Source organism: Rhinolophus sinicus, chromosome 4, assembly GCF_057876585.1.
Source record: "Rhinolophus sinicus isolate RSI-liver-muscle chromosome 4, RSI-T2T, whole genome shotgun sequence".
NCBI lineage: Eukaryota > Metazoa > Chordata > Mammalia > Chiroptera > Rhinolophidae > Rhinolophus > Rhinolophus sinicus.
Genome location: NC_142504.1, coordinates 1,572,465 through 1,595,194, shown reverse-complemented (window position 1 = coordinate 1,595,194; position 22,730 = coordinate 1,572,465). Strand labels below are relative to the sequence as shown.

Sequence of the window (22,730 nt, the reverse complement as noted above, 5' to 3'; positions counted from 1 at the left end):
CAGATCTGTGCCCTCAGCTCTGGGAACCCCACTTTCCATAGGAGGTTACTGGGGCTCAGGGAGAGGGCCCTGACAAGATCTCATCACTAGTAAATGTCAAGAAGAATTAAAAATCAGAGCCGCTCAGGTAAACCCACCGCCTTGTGTCACTCCCTCTGCTGCACTTCTCACCTGAGGGACAGTTCTTAGGTTTATTTCTGTAGAAAAAAAAAATGCCATGTTTCCCTAGAAAACTGTATGTGTCTGCAGCCCACCCTTTCAGGTGGTATGCTCCAAGTAACCCATGGACAGATACAGTCCATCTGTCCCACCCAGTGGAGATTCTAAGCACCTTCCCCTGCCCCTCCCTTCCTAAAATTCATTTGCATTTTTGTTTGCAATGCATTTCCACATTCCTCAGTGGTTCACATAAACCTGTGCTTTTTCCATTCTGTTCTGAACCCATTAGAATAGACTAGTTTCCTCACGTGAATAAAATATTTAACACACTTACTCCCATGTGTGTGGGGAGACCTGATTTTCCCTTTTTTCTTAAAGTTCTCTTGAACACTCCCCATTGCATAACAGGGAAAGGGCAGCTGCGAGAGCAGGAGACAGGTGGGGCCATCCTGGGCCAAAATGAAAGCCAGCCTCCGATGACATCATGTGTCTCCCAAGAAAGAATGGACTCAGCAGATACTCAGGATGTTAGGAAAGCCCACCAGCTGGAGCTCACAGTGGGGCAACATGGACTGTGTTGGTCCACAGATAACTCATCTTCCAGGATCAGAACTCTCCTGTGTTTCCAGGGGCTTCTGTCAGTGAGGTCAGCTTAGACGTCCTGGGGCTCGAGCCCTCTACATAGTCATTAAGCCTCTTCTCTTCCTCAGAAAGGAAAATGCGGTGAAACTGTCATCGGCCAGCCTGAGCAAGAAGACAGCCGTCACCCCGATCCCTCAGTCTGCGGCCTGTCCACGGGCAGCTGACCAGTTTTCCAAACAGAAAGACCTGGACCTAATGTGAGGGTTGCTTTGCAACCCTGGGCAAGTCCCAATTCTGGGACCAGACCATCCTCTGTAAAAGGGGAAAGAGAAGACCTGCATTGCAAGGTTCTGAGAAGTCAGTGCAGCAAAGAGACCATAGCGGTGTTTTAAACATCGTGCCTGAGGCTCAATCAACTCAGATTAAAAGAATGTTTCCTCTCCCCCCCCACCCCCCACCCCCACCCCAGGATCTCAGGCAACCACACCTGGCCTGCGGTGGCGCTGTCACAATAAATGGCAAAGGTGTAAGACCAGACTGACTCTTCTACAGCGTTTCACTATCCTTATTGCCATTTACAAAACCGAGTCTTCACTCTCACTGCTTCTGGTCAGGTGGCATCACTGTCAGTGTGATGAGACGGGACTGGAGGGGGCGCCACCACCTCAGGGATTCTGTGTCACAGCCTCAGCTCAACATGAGACATGAGAGCCCCGCCAGCTTCACCTGTAAGGGCTTGAACACCTCAGCCACCGGGATGAACTTACTTCCCTGTTACAAAGTGCTGCACCGTTATTCAAGTTTGGAGTCATTCTGAGTGCTTACGTACATCACGTCACCGCAGGATCACACACAAAAAAGGTGCGGTGACACTGGTTTGTGAAATCCAGGGGATTAGCTCCATTAGAACAAACCCAGTGACGTCCCTAATTCTCTCTGGCTTGCCGAGGCACTGAGAGTGGACTGTATTGGTGTCACCTAATCCTGCTCAGAGGGGTCCCTCGGCACCTGGAATGGAGGCAGACACAGGGACCAGGCCAGGAAACCAGGTGGGGTGGCCATGCAGGTGGAGGGAGGGGTCATCTTGAGAAATCCAGGTAACACTTGCTTGAGGACATTTTCAAGGTCGGCTCCAGAGTCACCTTGGTAACGAAACCAAACTAATCCTACACGTTCCGTTGTCACAGGAATGGAATAGTTACTGTTCATCCATCAGAACAACATTTTGTTCAGCAGACATTCCCTGCATGTGGGCACTGTCCGGCCCCCACAAGGCCATCGCGCAGCCTCACACTCCTGTGATGCCAGCAGGAGTCACCTGCGGACACAAGTGGCATCTGTGGGATAAGCAAGGTGCCCTTCTGCTCACGACCAGCAGAGGGCAGCGCAGGCACACATGGGAGCCTTGGTATGACCTCAGCATCAGAGGAAACACTGTCATCCATGGGAGTCCCCTTCCCTCTGCCTGGCCCCAGAAACCGGTGTCAGAGTGCAGGTTCTAGGCCATACCTGAGAAGCCCAGCCCTTCTCTGGCTGGTAGCACCATCCTCTTCAGTTTAAATGCCACCAATTGCCCAGTGTCTGAGCCCTCTCTGCCTTGCTACATGTCCTCGCGAGGGGTCCCCACAAGCTGGGGCGATGGGTCCTGTCTCATCCTCAGCCCAGCAGCGGCCAGGCAACAACACGCACATTAGTGAGCCTCTGTCCACAGCACACTGGCTCCCAGGGGCCACATGCAGCAACCCGTTCAGTGAGCTGGAGGCCACAGGAGACTGACCCACTCTGGCCTCAGCTGAGGTTTGACAGGCAGACATGTACCTAGAGGGGCTGGGCAACATCCAGCTGAAGTCTGGGGCACTCGGGAATCTGGGGACAGATGGGAGTATAGGGCAGTAGCCTGGGGACAGAGGGGACAGTCGGGGTCCTGCACCTTGGGCTGGAGTTGTAAGTAGACAGTCACCGCCAGCCTCCCCGGGGCTCCGGTCGGACCCCTGCCCTCCAGGATACTTTCTCTGGTCAGCCTCTGATACTGGGTGCATCAAATAGCCACTCGAGAGCCAGCCAAGGGAGAAACGCCCGGGGTTCACCCTGCACACTCCAGCCTGCAGCACGCGACCGGGGCAGGGGGCAGGAGAGGCTCTTGCTCTTAGCATCCCTGGGGCACAGGCTCAGTACTTCCTGAACGTCTGGTTACCCACCCTCAGATGGGGGTCCTCTCAGACTCACAGGGAGGGGCTTTGGGAAAGGAGTGTCGGCCACACACACACATCAACACCAGGGGTGTGGGATGCAGGAGGCTCTGCCTGTGACATGCAGCGTCCCAATTCTGACATCAAGGGTGCACGAGTCACACACAGAGGACTTTGACAACGGTTTTATTTGTGGCAACGACAACCACTCGTTCTGGAGACGCAGGGACTTCAGGCCCCCGCAAGGCACTTCTTGATGAAGAGGCCCACCAGCCTCTGCGGCCGCTGCTGAAACTCGGCCAGCACGTTGTGGGGGCTGCAGATCTGGTCCCCTTCCAGGCGGTCCAGAAGGGTGACACACACCACAGCCGCTGCAGAGAGAAAAGTCCAGGTCAGTGCAAAGGCCAGGACCTCTGGCTTAGTTCACTGAGACAAGGTGTCACCTGAGCCCCTCTGGAGAAGGGGGCAGCTCGGCAACCTGCCCCAGGGCATGTTGGCAGACGGAGAACACGCACGGGCTTGGAAGGCCCCTCCTCCTGCGGCTCCCTGCCCCCCTCCCTCCTTGTTCTCCCCTGCCTCTGCTTCCCAGAGAGACGCAGGCCAATCTCAGGACCAGCTCGGGGCCTGTCCTGTCTTGAAAGACAAGTGACTGTGAGGAGGAGGCAGGGATCTTGGGACGCGGAGCCGGACATTGCGAGGGAAGGGGGGGCTAGGAATTTGGGGTGGATTAACCCCAATTCAGAATCCCAAACAGCTTTGAAACCCAAATTCATTGCAGGGCTGGCAGACTTTCCGTCATCGTTCTCAGCCCACTTGGTGGAGCAGGAGTCGCTGCGGAGACACAGAATCCTGCATTTGGCCACATGACAGTCAGGAGGACGGGGCTCAGGAGGGCACGTGCCAACGGGTCCAGAGCAGACCTGGGGGCAGGGTGGCTGGAAGGCAGAGGCTGGTGGGGGCTGGGAGGACCTGGGCCAGCAGGGCGGGAGGCGGGGTGGAGACCAGGCGCCCGCCTACCTCGGAGGCCACAAGCACGGCACATGGCGGCGAAGACCGAGGACTCCATCTCGATGTTCTGGACGCCGGCCGCGAGCGCCGCTTGCAAGTACGCCTGCTTGTCGCGCTCCGTGTAGCAGCAGAGCGCGCCGTCCAGCCGGCCCTGCCCTGAAGACACACGCCGTGAGCCCCTGCTGCGTGCCCACTGGACACGGGCGCGCGACGGACCCCTGCCCCACTGGCCCCGGAGCGCTAGGGCCGCGTGGGAGCCGCCCCCTTCACCTTCGTAAAAGTCCATGGTGCACATGGTGTTGCCCACGACCGTCCTGAACTCGCGCAGGTCCTTGGAGCACTCGCTCAGTTCCTGCACCAGCCGCTCGTCCAGGTCCGTGGGGCGCACGACCCGCTTCCCCAGCACCACCTGCTCGAACTCGGGCTTGAAGTAGGCGTCCACCGCCTGCCGGGTAATGACCACGGAGCCGGGCTCCAGACCTGCAGAGAGGAGCGGAGTCATGGCCCCTGGGGCGGTAGAGGGCGCAGCGGGGCACGTGCAGGGAAACAACCCATCTGCGCCCCAAAATACTGAAGCACCAGGAACATTCTGAAAAGGAATAGGCAAGGACCCATTCTCAGCATCACATGGTTTTCTCACAATGGAATTAGTGCACACGCACTGCAGAGAATGTGGAAGAGAAAAGCGCAAGGAAGAAAGTGGAAGCTGCCAGGCACGCAGCTCGCGGGCTACCGGCCCTCCAGTCACCGCTGCTTTTAACGGTGGGGCTCGCCCATACCGTCATGTGCGTAATGGGTCCGTGTTTCTACCTTTTCGTTGTTTAACATTTCAAGCAAATGCAAACGTAGACAAGAAGAGTCTAATGCACCCCATGCACCTCAAGCCCAGCTCCAACAACGGCCAACTCTTGAGCACCCCACTTCCCTCCGCCTGAGGCCATCTTCCTGCCGCCTACAGGCTTTCCCGGCGCACCTCCCCCGCCTACTTTCATGTATGTGGGGACATGATTCTGCTCCTAGTCTCTGCTCTTATAATATTAATAACTTTGCGTGGGACTAGGCCAGGAGCCCCCCGGTATTTATTTTAGTGTGAATGCTGATGTTACTGGTTTTCCTAAACAGTTAGGAAAGAGGGAGAGTCAGGAGATCCGTTCCAGAGCGCCCACATCAGCTGTTTCATGAAACATTGAAAAATGCAGCAAACTGCTGAGCTCTGCTGGCCTACCCCCTGCAAGTTTACCTGGGCTCCTTTCTCTTGCTCAGGTCCCTTGTCTGGTCGAGTAAGAATCCTCTCAGAGCTTTCTCCCCAGATACTGGAGCTGGCAGTCACCTGGGCTGATGGCTTTCATGAATTCAACCCCTAGAGATCTTAGCATCACCCCCAAATCAAGGTGTGAGAGCCGGTCGCAATTTCGCTGCCACCCCAACACAGGCCCCGCACTGTCCTGGGAGAAGCTGTTGGGCTCCTTCTGTTGTCATGTCCGTCAGAACCCCCATAACCACCCTGGGATTCCTCTAGAGTGGGTAACCATGCCACCCTCCCACTGTCTCCATTTGGGGATTTGTGGGGACACAGTGTCATACTTTATCATCAATGTTTTCCAGGGGTTTGGGGTTTGGCTCTCTAGTTGACTCTCCATTTTTATGGGGCATTTTTGGGAGACTCCAAATATATTACTCCCTCTAGAATTCTCTCCGGTCATCGAGTCTAAAAATCCCTCCAAAGCCAGAACTCTGGAATGAACTGCTGGAGTTCTTGGCAGATATGGGCATGACGTGCACAGCTGTGAGTGTCTGTCTGGCTGATGGCATCACAAGTGAAGGCTCAGACGCTCACGACCTGAGTGTGTTTCACGAGAACAACGTCTTTAAACACTGAATTGTAATCTGCAAACAGATTTTTCATATCTGTCTAATAATGAAAAAGAAAGATGACTAATGCGTCCAGAAAACAGGAGGACCATAGCAACCCCCTCTCACAGTCAGAAAACCTGAATTCTAGAATTACCATCCAGGAGTGGTCAGAAACACGCTCACGGGCAGGCTGAGCATGGCAAAGCCCCTCCCGGCAGTTCCTGGGTGGGACCGAGAATTGCCAGGACCTGGTTCTCAGCCAAAAGGCTGGCATGGACTGGGGACATCAGAGAGGGCAGCTTATGTAACGCGAATGAGCCTAAGAGGCTTGCTTAATACCCAACACGATTGTTAGCTTGCTTTCTCATCGCATCCCATTCTTTCTTTGCTATCTCTGTGGCCTCCAAAAAACAATGTTGTGGACAGGGGACTTTTTAGGCAACTTAAGGACACATCGTAATTTTGTATTCCATCTCTCTTCCCCTCCCCTCCTTCCCCTCCCCCAGACTTTGCTGTGGGTTCTTCCTGTTGGAACAGGGAGGAGGAGCGAGCAGACCGAAGGAGAAAGACAAAGAGGGAAGGGGGTTAGAAAGACTAGAGAGAATCAGCAACAAGTAGGATCAAAGTGCATGGCCCCCACAGGACGACTTTCTGCAGCTGGTGGCCAGGTGCCCTTCTGCTGCCTGTTTCCAGGGTACAGGTTGCAAGAATGGGCTGCACCAAAAAGTAACAAAACGAGCTTATTTTGACACCTCCTGTTAATGAGCTTCCTAGAACAAAGCCGGCCCCACAGCAGGCTCCCAGTCGTCACCTCAGTGTCCTGTCACAGCCCCCGCACCCTTACCTATCCCACCGGAGGTGCCGATGCGGATGATGGTGACACCGGAGCAGCGGGCGTGGTACAGCAGCTTGAGGAGCTCGTGCAGCATGATGGCAATGGAAGGCACGCCCATGCCATGCTGGAACCGGGAAGAAACCAATGTCACCCCCACTGCTGCCTGTGCGTCCTGCAGGCAGCCCCCTGGGAGTCACAGAGGGTGAACTGCAAAGCATAAACTTAAAAACTGTCAACACCCGGCACAAAGCTGTGGAACAGATAGCCCCGTGTGACCCTCACACCCTGTGCAACTCGGCTGAGGACGGGAGGCTGGCCGGGCAGCAGTGGCTGCTACAGCTGGGTGACAAACAGCCCCGCTGGCACCGGGAGGCCCGCCCACACAGCGGCTGGATTTTCTCTCCTTTCACTTTGCTCTCCGCACTCTCAGCTTCAGCCAAACCAGCTGGTGGTCGTTCAGCAGGATAGATGCAGATGCCTCCTTGGTCCTGTGCCATGTCCTCCGTCTCCCCGCCCTCCCTGCCAACCTTGTGTGTCCCCAGCACAAGCAGGTGCGGCTCCTGAGGCACCAGCTGTCCTGCGAGAATGTGTCTGTACAGTGTCCTGCACAGGAAGCACTGGTGGCCGTGGAACTGAGCTCGTCTCGGCTCACTGGAGTGTCCTGGAGGTGGCGGCTGCCAGACCCGAGCCAGCACAAGGTCCCTTAGCTACGCAGCATGCCATTCACAAAGCTACCTACAAAGGGAACCAAAACTACAAAACAAGAAGCTTCCTTTGGTCAAATACCAGAGATTTCTGTGTCCCCTCATTCCTAAACCAAACGTGTGAGGAAATCCCTGCGGGTGACAGAGGGCCAGAGGCTGGCACCAGGCGTGGCTCTCCCACAGCCCCGGCCCAGGCACCTCCTCGGGTCTCCAGCCTGGGAGCCTCACCGCGTGGGCACAGCCTGCCTGCTGGTTCTGCATGTGTCTGTGCTCTCACCTTGCCCCAGCCTGACAGCGAAAAAGGTGTTGAGGGGACCAGCTCTGAGGGGAGGGCGGGGGGCCTGCAGAGCCCGGGACTGGCCAATGGGAGCAGGTACTCACGCTGACGGACAGCACCGGCCCCACTTTGAACATGGCATAGCGGTCGGTCCCTTCGCAGATGTTGGGAGGGTCCTCGCCCGGGCGCCCGAGGCCCAGCTCTGCGGCCACGTATTTGATGAAGCCTTTCATGCGGGAAGGGCTGCCCCCAACGCACACAAACTATGGACAGAGAACAACAGAGCCCCAGTCGGCATGGGCATCACGCCACCCTCAGGGTCCTCAGGGGGGCCCGCACCAGCAACATCAGCACCTCCCAGAACTTGCTAGAAATGCAAGTTCCCCCCCACCCAGACCGACTGTCTGGGGAGCCCTTCTGGTAATTCTGATCCTAACGCAGCTTGAGGGGCCCTGGCTCCAGGAATCACGGGAAGTGTGAGCTACGGCTCCACAAATGCAGGAGACGCAGAACCCTGCTCTCTGGGCAGGTCATTCCAGGTTCCATGCCAGGCCTGTCTCTGTCCGTCTTGTGGACAGCAGCTCGCTGTCCCAAAGGAGCCTGGGCTTGGAATAAGCTAGCACAGACTCCTGGCTGCATGACCACAGCCCCACAGCCCACCTGTGAAGTGGGCTTCTCTCCACCACCTCTCACCTAGCCATGCGATGGCCAAGGGTCCAATGACTGGAAAGTGCCAGGGAGCCGGTGGGCGCTTGGGAAATGGTAGGCATGGTGGGCGGGGGACTCTCAGAAAACTAAGCCCTTCCATCTACAAAGTGCTGTATACGAAAACTTACTTTTCATTTTGTTTCACAAGAAAATCAAATTAGCCAGTTTAAAGCCATCTGATGATCAAAGAATGACTAGTCTCGAAACACGAAGAGTGTTCAACTTAATGGAAGAATGGAAATGGAATAAATTAGGAACACATGCAAAGTGTTGAAACCACAAAAAAAGAAAGGACACGGCCCTGACAGGACATAACTGTTGTTTTATGAAGCGCCCGTGTAGCAATAATGGCTCCTGCTGTCACTGGTTTGTTTCTATTTTGAATTCAAACATTAGCCCATTTTGCCCACGGGGATTAGACATTTTTAAAGTCCTGTGCTAAGAGCAATCAGAAGCGAGGAACTTAAGACTCTGGAGGGAAGATGGGCTGAAAAGGCCGTAAGGGCAATGAACTAAATAGTATCAAGATGCATCTTAAATTACAAACAGCAGACAGTGTCATTCCTCGTTGTCCTTGCTCCCCTATAAAATGTTTAGCATCTTCTTTGTTCTATTCTCTCAATGAAGCACTAGGAAATTTAGTTTATATTGTTTCCATTACATACTAAATTGGTAGGAAATTACTTAGGGACCAACATGGCAGTACTCACAATAGTTTTCTTTCACTAGTTCGTACACCTGAAAAGCAACCCTTTGTAAAACTCTGCCAAACATAGCCCTTCATGAACTTGTCCTCTGTCACCTCAGCTTCTGTGAGGAAGCTGCCCATGCCACCTGCGAGGGGGTCGGTCTGGAGACAAATCTCCAGAGCGAAAAGCCCTGCTTCCTACCTTCACATCCCCAAACATAGCGGGGAGGTCGTGCGTGCTGGTGCTGAGGCCGAAATGGTAGAGAACGTCTTCCTTCAACGTGGCTATGTTTGGATTGCAAAGCTGTACAAAGCAGGCACTGCTCAAACCGGGAAAGCAGAAAGTTAATAGAACACCAGCGTCCAGTGGCCGACACAACGACACAAGCCGTGTCGACGGCCTGCATGCGGCACACAGTGGGAAGGCGAGACCCCACACTCACCAGGCTCCCACTCCCTGGTCTGCCTTCCTCCCCTTCACCCCTCTCCATACCCAGGGCCCCTTTGGAGGGCGGATGGGAACTCAGGGAGAGCACGAAAGTCAAGGTCAAAAGGCTCCTTCACCCCAGATAAAGAGTGTAGCCAGTTGCTACCCACCTCAAGTTCTCTCAGCACATAGACTTAACTACTTTTAAAATAAGAGATTCGTAGGAATTATGGACAAAATAGAAGAAAAATTGCCTTTAATTCTCCCTTCCAGCGCTAACCTTTCCAATCTGTACACCTTGTATTTCTTTTTCTTGCTACACAAGCCAGCACGTCTCCTATACCATGTCCAGCGGGATTGATGAGAACACACTTTTTCATTTAGTTTTTTTTTCCAACGGGGCTACTAGAAACTTTGTGTAGCTCACATGTATTTCCACTGAACAGCACACGCTGGTCTAGCATAACAGTCAGCAAACTTTCCTTCACAAAGGGCCAGACAGTAAGTGGTCTTGGTTTTGCAGACCATGTGGGTTCTGTCACAACTACTCAACTCTGCCATTGTCACGTGAAAGGAACCAGACAACACGCAAGTGTGGTTGTTCCAATAAAAGTTTATGGACAAACACAGATGCCCAGGTCTAAATTGTTATCTTCCCTGAAAAATCCCTGAGAGCAAACCCTAACACACCTCCTCCCACACCTGTGCCTTCTGGGTGGCCACGGCCAGGTGTGCGTCCCAGAACCTGGCTCATCAGGGGCACAGGGAGAGACAGGTGCGGGTCCCTGGCTGGGAACAACCAAGACCCTTTGCTTCCTTCTGAGTCCGACTTCCGTCCAGAACCCACTGACCACGTGTCCTCTTCAATCTAACCCAGTAAGAAAGAAGAAATGAGTTAAGAGAAGAACGTTCAGCTGCCCGTGACTTGGACACCCCATTCCAGGACTTCCCACGGGCCGCTCGCACGCCTCACGCCTGTGTACACCAGGCCCGGAGGCCACACGTCACAGAACCGCTGCCATCACACGTGGGGAGACGCTTCCCTGTGACCTGGGTCCCCAGGGCAGTGGCCTCTTCCAAGGGGGTACAATGTTTGGAGGTTTGTCCAACATTTCAAATCTAACCTAAAGGACACATTTCCCTATGAAACAGATGCTCTGGAGAGCTGTAATGCCTATTTTTACTTCTTTCTTTATTTTTGCTTGTTTCCCAGGGAAACAAGTTATCCCTGGGCTCTGAGTAACTGAGTCAGCAGTTGCCGCCTGTGCTGAATGAATACCTGGTCTGTACCAGACAAGTGTTAGAGCCAAGATTGCTCTAAGATCCTGACTGCGGTGTTCCAAATCCAGTAAGAAAAGCAGATGCCAACAAAACACGCCTCCTGGGGCTTCCTGTGAGATCAGCACCAGTGGCTTCTCACTGGTCTTAAAACCCTGTCCTCCCCTGGTCACACAGTCCGGTGACTCGGTCCCCTGCCCCCCGTGGAGGGTCCTGGTTGACACCTTAGCCCCTGCTCGGCTCCCCAGGCATGGGGAGGCCCTCTCCTCAGGGATCTCGTCCATTCCCCAGCTCTCTCTTCAGATGACATGCTCATTATACTTCGTCTACGTCTTCCTATAATACTTACATAATGAATGTAATCATTTTAATTATCTCCAGTAACAAACAAGTCCTGGCGGCCGTGACCATGTGTCACTGAGTCCCTGAGCAGACAACACACAGCACAGGTGAGCCCCCTTCACCCACCTTGTCATCTCTCTGGCCTGTCTACCCTGCCCGTCACTTTATCTAGTCTCCCTGCTGTCTGGCTCGGACACCAACAGCAGACACCCTAGCCCCACTTCTCTCCCTACCCCAGACCCCATTCCGCCTTCATGTTTCTCGCATTTCCCCTCCTAGTTCCCTCCAAATAAGGGCATCCAGTTCACTCCCATTCTCAAAATGCTTACAGAGGAAAGGTAAGCACAAAATATTAGAGAGAGACAGAAAGATCTTTTTATAAATGGGAGGGTGCTGGCTGACTGCCATGCATGAGTGTTAGACTTGAGATACCTGAACGCAGCCGTAGCTGCCACCGCGGTCACTTACAGACTGGGATGGCTGCACCCCGGGCACAGATGCTGGGAATCTCATGCGGGAAGGCAGGTAAGTGCCTGAGGTCCAGAGCCACACCTGTCTGCCTCAACGCCCTGACCAGTCCTGCCCGGCTAGCTGACTCTCCAGACTCAGGGCATTTCAGAGGCTTGGGGCGGGGAGGCCACTTGCAAGGGCCCAAATCCAGGCGTCTGTGTAGGGAGGACAGTCCCTTTTCAGTCTCTAGGCCCAGCAGGACTTCTGATGTCAACACAGTCACAGCATCTTAATTAAGCTCCTTTCATGACACATACTGGTGATTAATTCCGGTTCCTGCTGCCTCTCAGGGTGCTGAAGACACACACGAGAGCTAAGTGGCAAGCACTGGAACTGACACAACAGGATGTGACTATGACAACTTTGTCACACGTTTCTAAACAGAAAGCCTTTCTTTCCTGTTCAGTTCCAGGAAGAGCAGAAGGAAACGGTGCAGCTATAAGACCAGCAATGACCTCCCAGTCTGTGCAGGGGGCACGTATCACAGTGACCCAGACGTGCTCACACTTGTTTTTTAAAGGAGTTTAAAATAACAGGTCAAAGACATATTCCTTGGAAAACGGTTTCTCCAGTCTACACACAATTTCAAGTGACCTTATTTGGCTCTGTTCTGTCACTTTATTCATTTGACAACTATGCACTGACCACCTACTTTGTAACAGAAATGCATGAGATGCAAAACAAATGAAAAGTGGCTTCTGATTGCAGCTCCTCAGCAGGGAAGATAAAGTATTACTGACCCTCATGCAAACTGGCCCACATGTCTTAGGCCAGGTGGGGAGCAGAGAGATGGGGGACAGCTGGGGGAGCTCGGGGAACCTCAGCTGAGGCTAACGCCAAACCCACGTCAGGCTGTGCGCTGGCGTAAGGAACACAAAGATGAATAAGACGGAAGGCGTTGGACTGTGTGGCAGGCGATACTAACAGCTGGTACATCACTCCTTGAGGCTCACAACCGCTGCAGAAGCTGGATTCTACCCGAACCCCATCTTAAAGGTTCACGGTCCTGACTTTAACAAGGGGCTGCACTCAGAGGGCCAATGCCACTCACAGGCCTCCAGGCGACAATAAGACTTTCCAGGGAGGGTAAACCACAAAGCGGAGGGAAGGTGACTCTGCAGCGGAGTCACACACGTGGCACTTGGTGCCCACCCTCCTTCGCCAGCTTCATTTCAGCCCCTCCACCTTGGTGGAGCGGGGCTCAGAAACTGGAGATAGGGCATGTCTGGTTGTCGATGACTGAAAGCACAAGGGCCACTATTAGGTCCATAAAAAGGTCACCTCTGCAGGTAACATCCAAGACAGCCTGACCCATGAAGATGGACCTCAGAACCTACGCGGAGCGACCGAGGTGAGACGGGTCCGTGTGGAATTACGACCTGGACCAGTGACTACCATGTGTGTCTCCAGACAGACAGGCCTCAGGAGTCACAGAGGACTTCCTGAGAAACCCCAAGCGAGGGCTCCCAGAGGGTCAGGCACAACCCTGGGCATCGCCAAGGTCAAGGTCACTGGGACCTGGAGGCCACTGCAGCAGGATGGGATCTGCCAGGTAACCCTGGCAGAGGCAGGGGACACGTGGGTGTCGAGGAAACCAGAAAACAGTGGATTTAAAATCCATGTAGCAATCACGATTAAGATGAGAAATTCATGCTTTTCCAGCAAATGAAATAAACACAAAAAAGGCGCCGTGAGAATCATAAACTAGACTTATGAAAAACTGCAAAAAAATCAGGAAAGTAGTTAAGATTCAGGACCGGGAAGGAGATGGACAGAAGCAGGGAATGAGTTTCAGGAGTGGCCAGTGGTCAGATCAGCCCCAGCGGACGTGGGTCTGAGCAGTGCACGCCTGGTCTGAGGGCAGCTGGGTCCCAGGCCAGACGCCAAGTCCGTTCCTACGCAGTTCTGAGCCCACCTGGTCTTCATTCCCTCCAGGCCTCCGCCTCTGCCATGAGATCACATGTGTTAACCCGTCAGCTCTCACAAGTCACAAGAAACCCAAAATGCTGCCCGAGCCTTACTTGTCATTCTCAAGTTCCTTTGTCTGGGTCCCTGCGGAGGCCATTCTCTCAACTGAGGCAGGACCTGGGAGAAGACAACAGAGAACAGTGGTAAACGGTACACGGGGCGTGTGAAATACCGAAGAGTTCACCTGAGCACAAGCGGTCGGACGGGGCGGCACCGACCAGAAGTGGTCAGGAGCCTGCAGAGAACGAGCAGGTGGGGGAGGGAGCCGGGGGTGACTGCCCGGCCGTAGCTGCAGCCTGGTCGCTGTTGACACTGGTTGTCCTGGGTTTTCACTGCGGGACCTCGAGGCATTTGCTGAGAGTGTCAGAGCCCCCAGTCCAGTGCCTCCTTATTGAATTAACTTAACAGTGGTGAATCCTAATGGGAGCCCAGGTCACTGGCCAGTGAGGCCCAGCTAACCTGAGCTAACCTGCGGAAGACACCCTTACCCAACAGACCACACCCATCTGTTCCACCCTTCAGGAATCTTACCTGTCCTTCAGGCCTCAAGGACAGCACAGGGGAGAGGGAGGGATCCCAGAAGGCACCAGCCCTCTGGGACCTGGCGCCCCCACCCAAAGTCAGAAGGAAGAACCACCCCCACAGACATAAGCTCAGCTATTTCACTGGGTCAGCAATCAAACACCTAAGACCAGCCTCCACCTGGAGGAGGGAGAGCTGAGCCAGACCACGTGCAGGGCTGCGGGGGACCTCAGTTAAAAGGCCCCACAGCCTGGCGGGAAGGGCACTGAGCTTTGGGACAGGGTCACCCAAGGCCGGGGTAGAAAACCATGAGTGTGTCAGCGACGTGCAGACAGGCCCATCATTTCCAGGGCGGATTGTCAACCTTGCATCTCACCACCACCCATCAAGCATTGACTGGGGCCCTTGTGGAGAAAGGGGTTGGTAACTGTTATCCCCACAGTTAAATATGGGTCATTTTTAGCAAATTCTGAAAACCAGAGAAAGTTATAATAGTTGGGTCTGGAGCAAATGTTTGCCTGAGTCGTTACCTGTCTCTCACCTGGCTTTGTCCCCCCTCAGCGTTTAGAAAACACTGCTTTGGAAATGGCGGCCTCTCAGTGCAGACCAGGGGAGCTGAGGAAGCAAGTGAGTTGTAAGAGGCGCCAGCCTCACCCAGTACCAAGGCGGTGGGGCAGGAGCTGGTGGGCGATAGGCAGGGCTCCCTCCATGACTGTGGTACAGGATACAATCACCTTTGCAGTTCCCCCATTTCCTGCAGAGCTCCTAAAACCCTTGCCATTTCCTACGAGAATGATCAAGGTGTCTTTTGTTATGTAAATGCTGACTGCAGGTCCCCCACCTAAAGGCGGCTGGTGGCCAGAAGCAACTGAGATGGGAGCTGGAACTGCAGCCCCACCCCCGACTCAACTAACCGTTGAATCAATCACCAGAGGCCAATGATTTCATCAATCATGCCTGTGTAATGAAGCCTCCGTAAAACCCAAAAGGACAGGGTTCGGAGAGCGTCCGGGTTGGTGGACACGTGGAGGTGTGGGGAGTGGCCACCTGGTGAGGGCCGGGAAGCTCCACGCGCTTTTCCACGTCCTGTCCTGTGTGGCTCTTCCATCCGGCTGTTCCAAGCTTATATCTTTACACTCAATCAGTGACCTAGTGAATAAAATGTCTCCCTGAGTTCTGTGAGCCTCTCTAGCAAGTTAATGGAACCCAGGGAGAGGGTGTGGGAGCCCAGCTGGTGTGGGAAAACCCACACACTTTGTGCCCGTAATAGGTGATCAGAGGCCTCGGCCCTAATTCCAGGTCTTCACAGCAGCAGTCACACAGACAGCTCCACTACCCCAGTCTGGTCTCCAGGAAGCACACCAGCTGTCAGCGAAGGGAGGGGCTCTGCCTCTGGGCCCCGCCTCCCCAGCCCTGCCAGTCACGGGGAGTGGGCCGGCTATTCCACCTGCAGATTCCCCCAAGGTGGCCTGCACACAGCCCTCCTTGCAGCCCGCTCACTGCTGCACAAAGAGAAGCAGCAGGACTTGGGGTCGTGCAGTCACCACCCCCAGGGCCAGTGTGTGCGGGGCAGGGATGTGCTTAGCAGGACCAGTGCAGGCTCAGAGGCGTCCCCGGGCAATCTGCCCCCCACCCCAGGCTGCTCTGTATTCCTTTAGGGGTGAGGGAGAGGAGCAGCCCCAGGGACCTGGAGAAAACAGGGGTTGGAGGGCCTTCTGGGTCAGCTGCAGGATGAAAGGAGACACTAAAAGACACCCTGCTCCCCAGAAGGTTCCCAGAGTCCAAACCCCACTTCCCAGGAAGACGGGCCACAGAGAACGCTCCTGCCTCACCTTCCAGAGAACCTGTCACTCTCAGTCTGGCTGAACCAGACACACCATTTTCCTGCCCAGTCTTTGCCCTCTGCCACTTGACACCGACGGCAAATCCTAACAGACCAGGTATATTAGAATGTAGTCTTCTCCTAAAATCATAAAATTAGCCCTTCTTCGAGTCAGAGCTCATTGCTATGAAGCCCCTCCTGGGAGCAACTCAATCTCTGAAAAAAACCAGACACTGTCTCTACCAAACCTCTCTTCTCCAGAGGGACCATTTATCTTTCCAAAGTCTTTCTCTTGCTTATCTTTTGTCATTTTATTTGCAGTCCTGGACAAACTGAACCCTAGAAGACAGAAGTTCCTCCGCCCCCCCCCCCCCCCCCCCCGCAGCACAGGTGGGTTTGAGGGGCGCTAAGACCCAGAAGGCCAGGCATAGTCTGGATCCGGGAGATGACACCCCAGGCTGACTGACTGAAGGGGGTGCCAGCGGGAGGCTGTCAGGGCCGCCAGTATCTCTAGGCTGGGTAGGCCAGGCGCTGTCAGGGCCATTTCGTCTGAGGCACCATGGTTCCTGCATAAGGTGGCTGAGGGCATCACCCCAGGGGGGAAATGAACCCTGAGTCAGAGCACAAAGCACCTAGTGAAATGTGGGATGACACCAGGTGGGAGAAACAGGGTGGGTGGCAATTAGGGGCCTGCAAACCTGAGACCAACAACTGAGAGAAGCCCAGGACCAAAACCACAGAGGACATCAGGGAGGGAGAGGATGGCGGGACAGTCTCTGTGGACGCACTGATTAAGTCTCTGTCATTCAGAAGTCTAACCTGTGAGCAGCGTGGGCACTGGGTGTCGGCTATGACACTGTGTGCCCAGTGTCCTGAGACAGAGCTTCCAGGTGAACCCACAGATGTTCCAAAGCCCAGCCAACATCACAGAAGGTGACGCTGGACCTGACACCTGAACACGAAGTCAGCGGGAGCCTGTTAGGAAACATTTCTTCTGACACTGGACCATGATACACAAGCTTCACAACTTCACACTGAGGGAAGGGGGGTAGGGTAGTCATGTGTCCTGAAGCTAAGCCTCCCCTTGCCGGCCTCTCCAGGGCCCATTCTCTCCACAAGAAGAGGGTTTCCCTGCCTGGGGCTCCCTCCCAGGCCCCTCAGGGAGGAACCTCTGCTGTGAGCACTTGGGACTTCCCCACCTGTCCCAGATCCAATTTGTTAAAACAAAAGAGAAAACCTGAGTTGTTCTGTTTTCAGGTTTGTTTTGTTTTGTTTTGTTTTTGCTTAACAATAACCCACACCCTTCGGACCAACTTTGTTTTTAGTTTTAACTGACAAGAAAAAAAAATTCTGAGATGTTCTAAATTAAAATTACAGCGGCAGTTGGGTGACAAAAAGGGGTGGAACAGTTAGCCTGTTAAAAGCTGTGGACCAGCTCTGCCAAAAGACTGCCTGTGTTCCCGAGCATCTGTTGGAATTTAGGATTAACTTCCAGGTGGCGCTTTCCAGGAGAGAATAGCCAGGCTCGGTGGACAGCCAGGAGTAGCCTGATAAACCTTTTCTTTTAAAAAGACTTTCAGCCTTTTTACAGTTAAATTTGTTTCGTTTAATATAACCCATTAAAATAAAAATTAGGTAGGCAGATTATTTTGTGTAAATAGCTTAGTACGTAAACATTTGTAATATTTTGAATGAACATACTTCAGAAGTGAATATGTGTGTGTACAGAAAAGAGTGAGGGGGAGAAATGAAGATTGTTTACCTTCAGGGAGTAGCAGACATTAGAAGTTTCATTCATTTTCTGTTACAAGTTTGTTTGTTTTGGGTTTTTTTACAATGAGCTTGTATTAACTTTATGATCAGTAAAGACGACAAAAAAAAAGTCTACTTGGACAAAAGCCAATGTAAAGGAAAACTAGTTTATCCTTTTCAACTACAGTGTTGTTACATCAGTGGCCACCACCAGTGCTGAAAGTACTGGACGGAAGAATATCATTTGCAACCAGCAAGCCAGTGCTGAATGACAGCAGCCTGCAGTCAAGAGGCTTATGCAAAGAACTGGGTCCACGGCGCCTCGGAAGAGGGAAAAGTAATCCCAGAAGATGATGGCCCTGCAAAGTGAGCTGCGGAGCACACAGTGGTCAGCCCTGGGAGGGATGAACAGGGGATGGAACCCCAGTGAAGACATTCTTTCTATGCAAGGAAATCGCAAATCTTTTAAAAGCCAAGCTCACAGTCAATGAATGGAACCAAAGGTCTCCTACACCCAGAAGACTCAGGAAGGGTGTCAATGAGCCAGAGAGGCCAGGCCTCAGGGCAGGGGTGGGCGGGGAAGGAAGGAGGGAGGGAAACCACCAGGGTGTGCGGAGGGGAAGGTCACGGACCCCAGGCTGTCCCAATGGCCTTGCCAGACAGCCCCTTCTACTTGGCATTTCAGACGGGGTTTCTCTGTAACTCGCCCTCCAGGCAGAGCAGCCCGCGACCTCCAGCGGGGCAGGTCCTAGACAGGCCAGTTCCAGGCAGACCTTGAGTCTCCTGGCCACGACCTGACCTGGGAGGGAAATCTGGGGACAGCGGTGAGGCTGCACCCGGTTCTCCTCTCGGGGCTTTTTCAGGTCCAAGGACAGTACACCACATACAAGGATTATAAAAGGACCCTGCCCTGCACAAATTATATTCGTGTCATATAATTTATGACCGTAAAGCTTCTCTTTTGAGCTACCAGTATTTTATGCCGGAACACTTTGGTAAATGTTGGCTCAACATATTCTTGGGTCCATTTGAACTTTGCAAGTTTGCGAAACAACCGTTCTCCAAAATGTAATTTACTCCCCACATGAAAAGGGAGGGTTCTAGGTGTTCCCACCCGGTTTGGGCCGCGGGAGCCGAACCTGCCCGCTCCGCCGGCACCGAGAGGAGCCTGGCGAGGGGACCGGCAGCACTGGACGCGGCGGGGGGCGGACTGGAGGGCGCGCTCGGCTCCCAGAGCATCCTCCCGCCCCGCTCCCGTCTCCCGGCTCCCGCGTCCCCGCCCGCTCCCCGCACATCCTTCCTGCAAATGGCCGGGTCTACGCGAGCCGGAGTCACGTCACCGGGCCGCGGACACTCACCTGCTACCCGAGCTTCGTCAGCTTCGCGCGCCACTGGCGACAAAGACCCCGCGGGAGCCGAGGAACGCGCGGCTCTCGGGAAGCGCGGAGGTAACAACGAGCGACAATTTCGGATCCAAGTGCCAGCGGAGCCCCCTCCGCCCTCCCACCCGCCCCAGGCCGCCCCGCCCCGCCCGCTCCCCGCCCGCTTTTGTTTCCTTCTAGAAAAACCCAGCCTCTGGCGGTACTAGCAACCACCCACCCACTCTCTTCCTCCCCACGTAAAGCACGGACTCTTGGGGGCAGGCTGACCACCCGCGGCTGCCGCTAGCGTGGAGCCCTGGTCGGTCTGGGGGTGTCCCCCGCCCCGAGCACGAGAGGGACCGGCCGGGAGAAAATGCCCAGGAATGTGGCGCCAGCCAGAGCGAGGGGTCAGGAATGGGGCCGGGCCACCTCCTGCGGTCCCCCTGACCTCTCCGGTCTCAGTTGCCCTTTGGGGCGTGTTTCTGGGAGCTTCCTGGCCCCGGAGCGCCCCGTAGCTGGGGGAAAGCCGGGCGCCACCGGCGTGGGGAGAGGAAGTGACTCATCCATTCAGAGTCACCGCTGAGACCTCAGAACTGCCCAGCCCAGACTGCTCACTGACCTGCTTGCCGGGCACTGCCCTCCAGGGGCCTCCTTGGGTCGGGACAGCAGCGGCCTGGGCCTCAAGGACATGAAGGGCTCTTTCTTTCACTTCCAAAAGGCTGCACATGAGCTGGAAAATCAAATGCTGAAGACTTACTTGTGAAGTTAGAACTTTGTAAATGTGATAGACTGGGAACAAAATTATGTCTGGCCATTTTTAAACCACACCTGGAAACACAACCCCCAATAGGCCACCTCCTGCAGCAGCTGCTACAGGCAGATATTCAGCCCAGGATCCAGTCTGTCACCTCCAGGCCACCCTGGGGCTTTGACTCCTTGGGGGGGGGGGGGGGCCTCTGAGAGGCCTCACAGAGAATCGATCACATGGCCAAGACCCAACCACACCAAATCATGACACCCTCCCCTGTCGGGCTCCAGAACCCAGAGAAATTCCAAACAAACGCCTGAAATTCTTCCAACCCTGGGAATATTTGGGATGCATGAGCTGAGGCTTCTTGTCTGCTGCTTTGGCCCACTCCCCACTGCCGGGCCCTTTCCAATCCACCTAGAACACCACTCAGATATGGAAAACCTTCCAAGCACAGTGTTTTTCAGAGTGCCAGCATCCCAGCAGTAGGTCATGAACCAATGTAGTGGGCACAGCCAGGGTTTGGATGGTTAATGAGACAGATTGGAGGAGGAAAGCACCCCCACATGGCCTGTGGGGGGCAGGTACCTGAGGGTCACACACAGAAGGAACATTCGCAAGTGGCCAGGGGCGCCAGATGGATGCAGGCAGTTCTTGCCCTCTCAGTCTTCACCTGCAGGAGTGTGGCTGGCCGGATGCAGGCAGGTGCAGGGCCTCGGGGAACTGTCCAGTCTGGGACCAAATGCAGAGGACAGCCGAGGACCCGCAGAGTCATTCTACCCCGTGTTGCCTCTCCCCCGTCTGCACGTGGTTTGCACACCCTCTGTACCTGACTGCTTTCCTTCTGTCTCACGTGGAGTCTTCGCCGTTCCACCAGGAAGGAGCAGTGAGCTTCCTGATGTTCCGCTCACGGTGCTTCCCATGACGTCTGACGTCCTTGGCCCTGCGGCTTGCAGCTGTTGATGGTCTGCAAGGTACTGGAGCCCACTGGAGCTCCGTGTAGCAGACGGAGCGATGCCGGTTCTGCAGCAGGGCCTCAGGTCGGAATGTGTTATGGCTGGCACGTTCTCGTCAAGCTAGTTTCCCTCAAGCTGCCACTCATCACACAGAACTGGCCAGGACCCCCGACACTGCTGTGATGGCTGCTTTTGTAAAATTCAGGTGTGGTTGCCACCGATAGCCACAAAGATGTGCTGGCATAAACTAGGACGGGCCAGTCATTTTTGGGAAGTGCAGCAGGCGACCAGCTCAGGGAACAGAGAAGCCCTGGGAACTGGAAGGTGGAGGGCATGCAGATGGCCTGTCCCCATGCCTCTCCATCCATGTGTTCCCTGCACACACTGAATTCAGCTCAGGCCTGTCCACTGGCGGTACACTCAGGCCACAGCGTCCCCTCCTTCCTTATTTAGACCAACTGGAAGGTCATCTCCATGAGAGCCTGCCTGACCCCCAGGCCCCTCCCAGTGCCCCACCCCTGACCTTCCAGACCACTGCCCCACTGCAATTTTTAAACTGATTTTTTTACTAAGAAAATTGTGAACTGTTGAGATAATTGTATGTACTGATGTTTGCTATGGTGTGAATGTCTGCATCCTCCTACCCCAAGGGGATGATATAAGGACAGGGCCTGTGAAGGGGCTTTTCCCACTCAGCAGAATTCCTGAGAGAGTCGTCCACATCGCATTTAACAGTGGTTGCTGAGCTATATCCCATGACATGGATGTGACACTTTGCTTAACCGTTCACATGCTGACACAATCTAGGCTGTTTCCAGCCTTAAGCTCTTAAGAATAAAGCTGCTGTGAAATGTAATGTACAGGTTCTTGTGGGAACACACTGTTCATTTATCCGGGATAAATGCCAAGAGTGTTATTGCCACGAGGGTTTAATGGTAATTGCACATTTGCTCTTATCAGAAACTGCCAGTTTCCCAGAGCAGCTGTTATATTTATGTTCCCACCACCGTGGGTGCCAGGCCGTCTGCCCGAACCCTCACCAGAGCTCGTAGTTGTCTCTGTTCGTGGCGTGCTGAGGTCTCACGGTGCTCTCCATGGGCACGTCCCGATGGCCGTGCTGCTGAGCACGTTGGATGTGTTGCCAACATCTGTACACCCTTTGGTGAAGTTTGTGTTCACGTCTGTCCCCCATTTTCCAATTGCATTGCTTGCTTTTTCGCTATTCTTGTGGGATTTAAGAGTTCTTTGTATGTTCTAGATGCAAGTTCTTTGTTGGATATATTGTTTGCATATATTTTTTCCAGTTTGTAGTTTGTCTATTTATAGTCTTCATCTGAACTTTCAAAAGGAATTGTTTTTAATTTTGATGAGATTGGTTTGTTTTCCCTTTTAAAGGTCATGCTTTCGTCATCACGGCTAAGATCTCGTTACCTCGTCCCAGATTCCTCAGGATTTTCTCCATGTTTTTTCCTAAAACTTTTATGTTTTACGTCAAAGTTAATGATTCATTTTTAGGTATGATGGTTGGGTGAAGTTGTTTTTTTGTTTTTCGTTTTTGCCAGTGCCTGTTCAAGGGTCCAGCACCATTTCTTGAAAAAGCCTTTGTTCCTCCATTGAAGTGCTTTTGTACCTTTGTCAGAGCTAGCTGAGCACATTTGTGTGGGTGTTTCTGGGTTTTCTATTCTGTTCTAGTCATCTGTGTGTCAATATTGTACTGTTTTGATTACCGTAAATGACACAGTAGACTTTTATATTGGGTGCAGTGACTTCCTTACTGATTCTTCTGTGTTAGGATGGTTTAGCTGTTCCATAGAAATTTCCATAGAAACTTTAGGTAAGCCTGTCTATGGCTGGGGTTTTGGTTAGGGAATGCCTTAAACCCTTAGATCAGTTTGGATCCTGACATCGACTCTCTCCTTGAGCCAAACTTGGGTCAGGCTCCTCTGAGTCTTCCTTCTGACTGGGCCCCACCCTGGGTTCTGCCTTCTGAGTCCAAAGTTAGCAAAAATCCTGGTGAGTCAGTTTAGTGAACATCCCCTT

The 22,730-nt window shown here is 53.7% G+C and overlaps 1 protein-coding gene across 3 annotated transcripts; it reads right to left on the bottom strand.

Moving 5' to 3' along the window:
* Positions 1-3,100: 3,100 nt before the first annotated feature.
* On the bottom strand, positions 3,101-19,628 carry UPP1 (uridine phosphorylase 1). Of its 3 annotated transcripts, none has more exons than XM_074341069.2 (8): positions 19,606-19,628; positions 13,583-13,646; positions 9,207-9,324; positions 7,713-7,871; positions 6,637-6,751; positions 4,209-4,418; positions 3,948-4,094; positions 3,101-3,301 (listed from the first exon to the last, which is right to left on the bottom strand). In XM_074341069.2, the coding sequence occupies exons 2-8, from the start codon at positions 13,624-13,626 to the stop codon at positions 3,162-3,164; spliced, it is 933 nt and encodes a 310-aa protein (XP_074197170.2). In that variant the 5' UTR covers positions 13,627-13,646; positions 19,606-19,628; the 3' UTR covers positions 3,101-3,161. The 3 variants fall into 3 exon arrangements, with proteins under 3 accessions (XP_074197170.2, XP_019587252.3, XP_088653760.1); XM_019731693.3 differs by lacking the exon at positions 19,606-19,628 and adding an exon at positions 18,984-19,140; XM_088797634.1 differs by lacking the exon at positions 19,606-19,628 and adding an exon at positions 18,984-19,140 and having other exon boundaries at positions 9,207-9,308.
* Positions 19,629-22,730: the final 3,102 nt, after the last annotated feature.

Bases quoted from the DNA above. Each gene is read 5' to 3' on its own strand.
- UPP1 (XM_074341069.2), bottom strand. From the start codon at position 13,626: ATGGCCTCCGCAGGGACCCAGACAAAGGAACTTGAGAATGACAA. The intron at 4,419-6,636 runs GTAAGGGTGCGG...TCCTCTCTGCAG, and splicing joins CGGCACCTCCGGTGGGATAG to GTCTGGAGCCCGGCTCCGTG. The intron at 3,302-3,947 runs GTAGGCGGGCGC...TTCTCTCTGCAG, and splicing joins CCGTGCTTGTGGCCTCCGAG to CGGCTGTGGTGTGTGTCACC.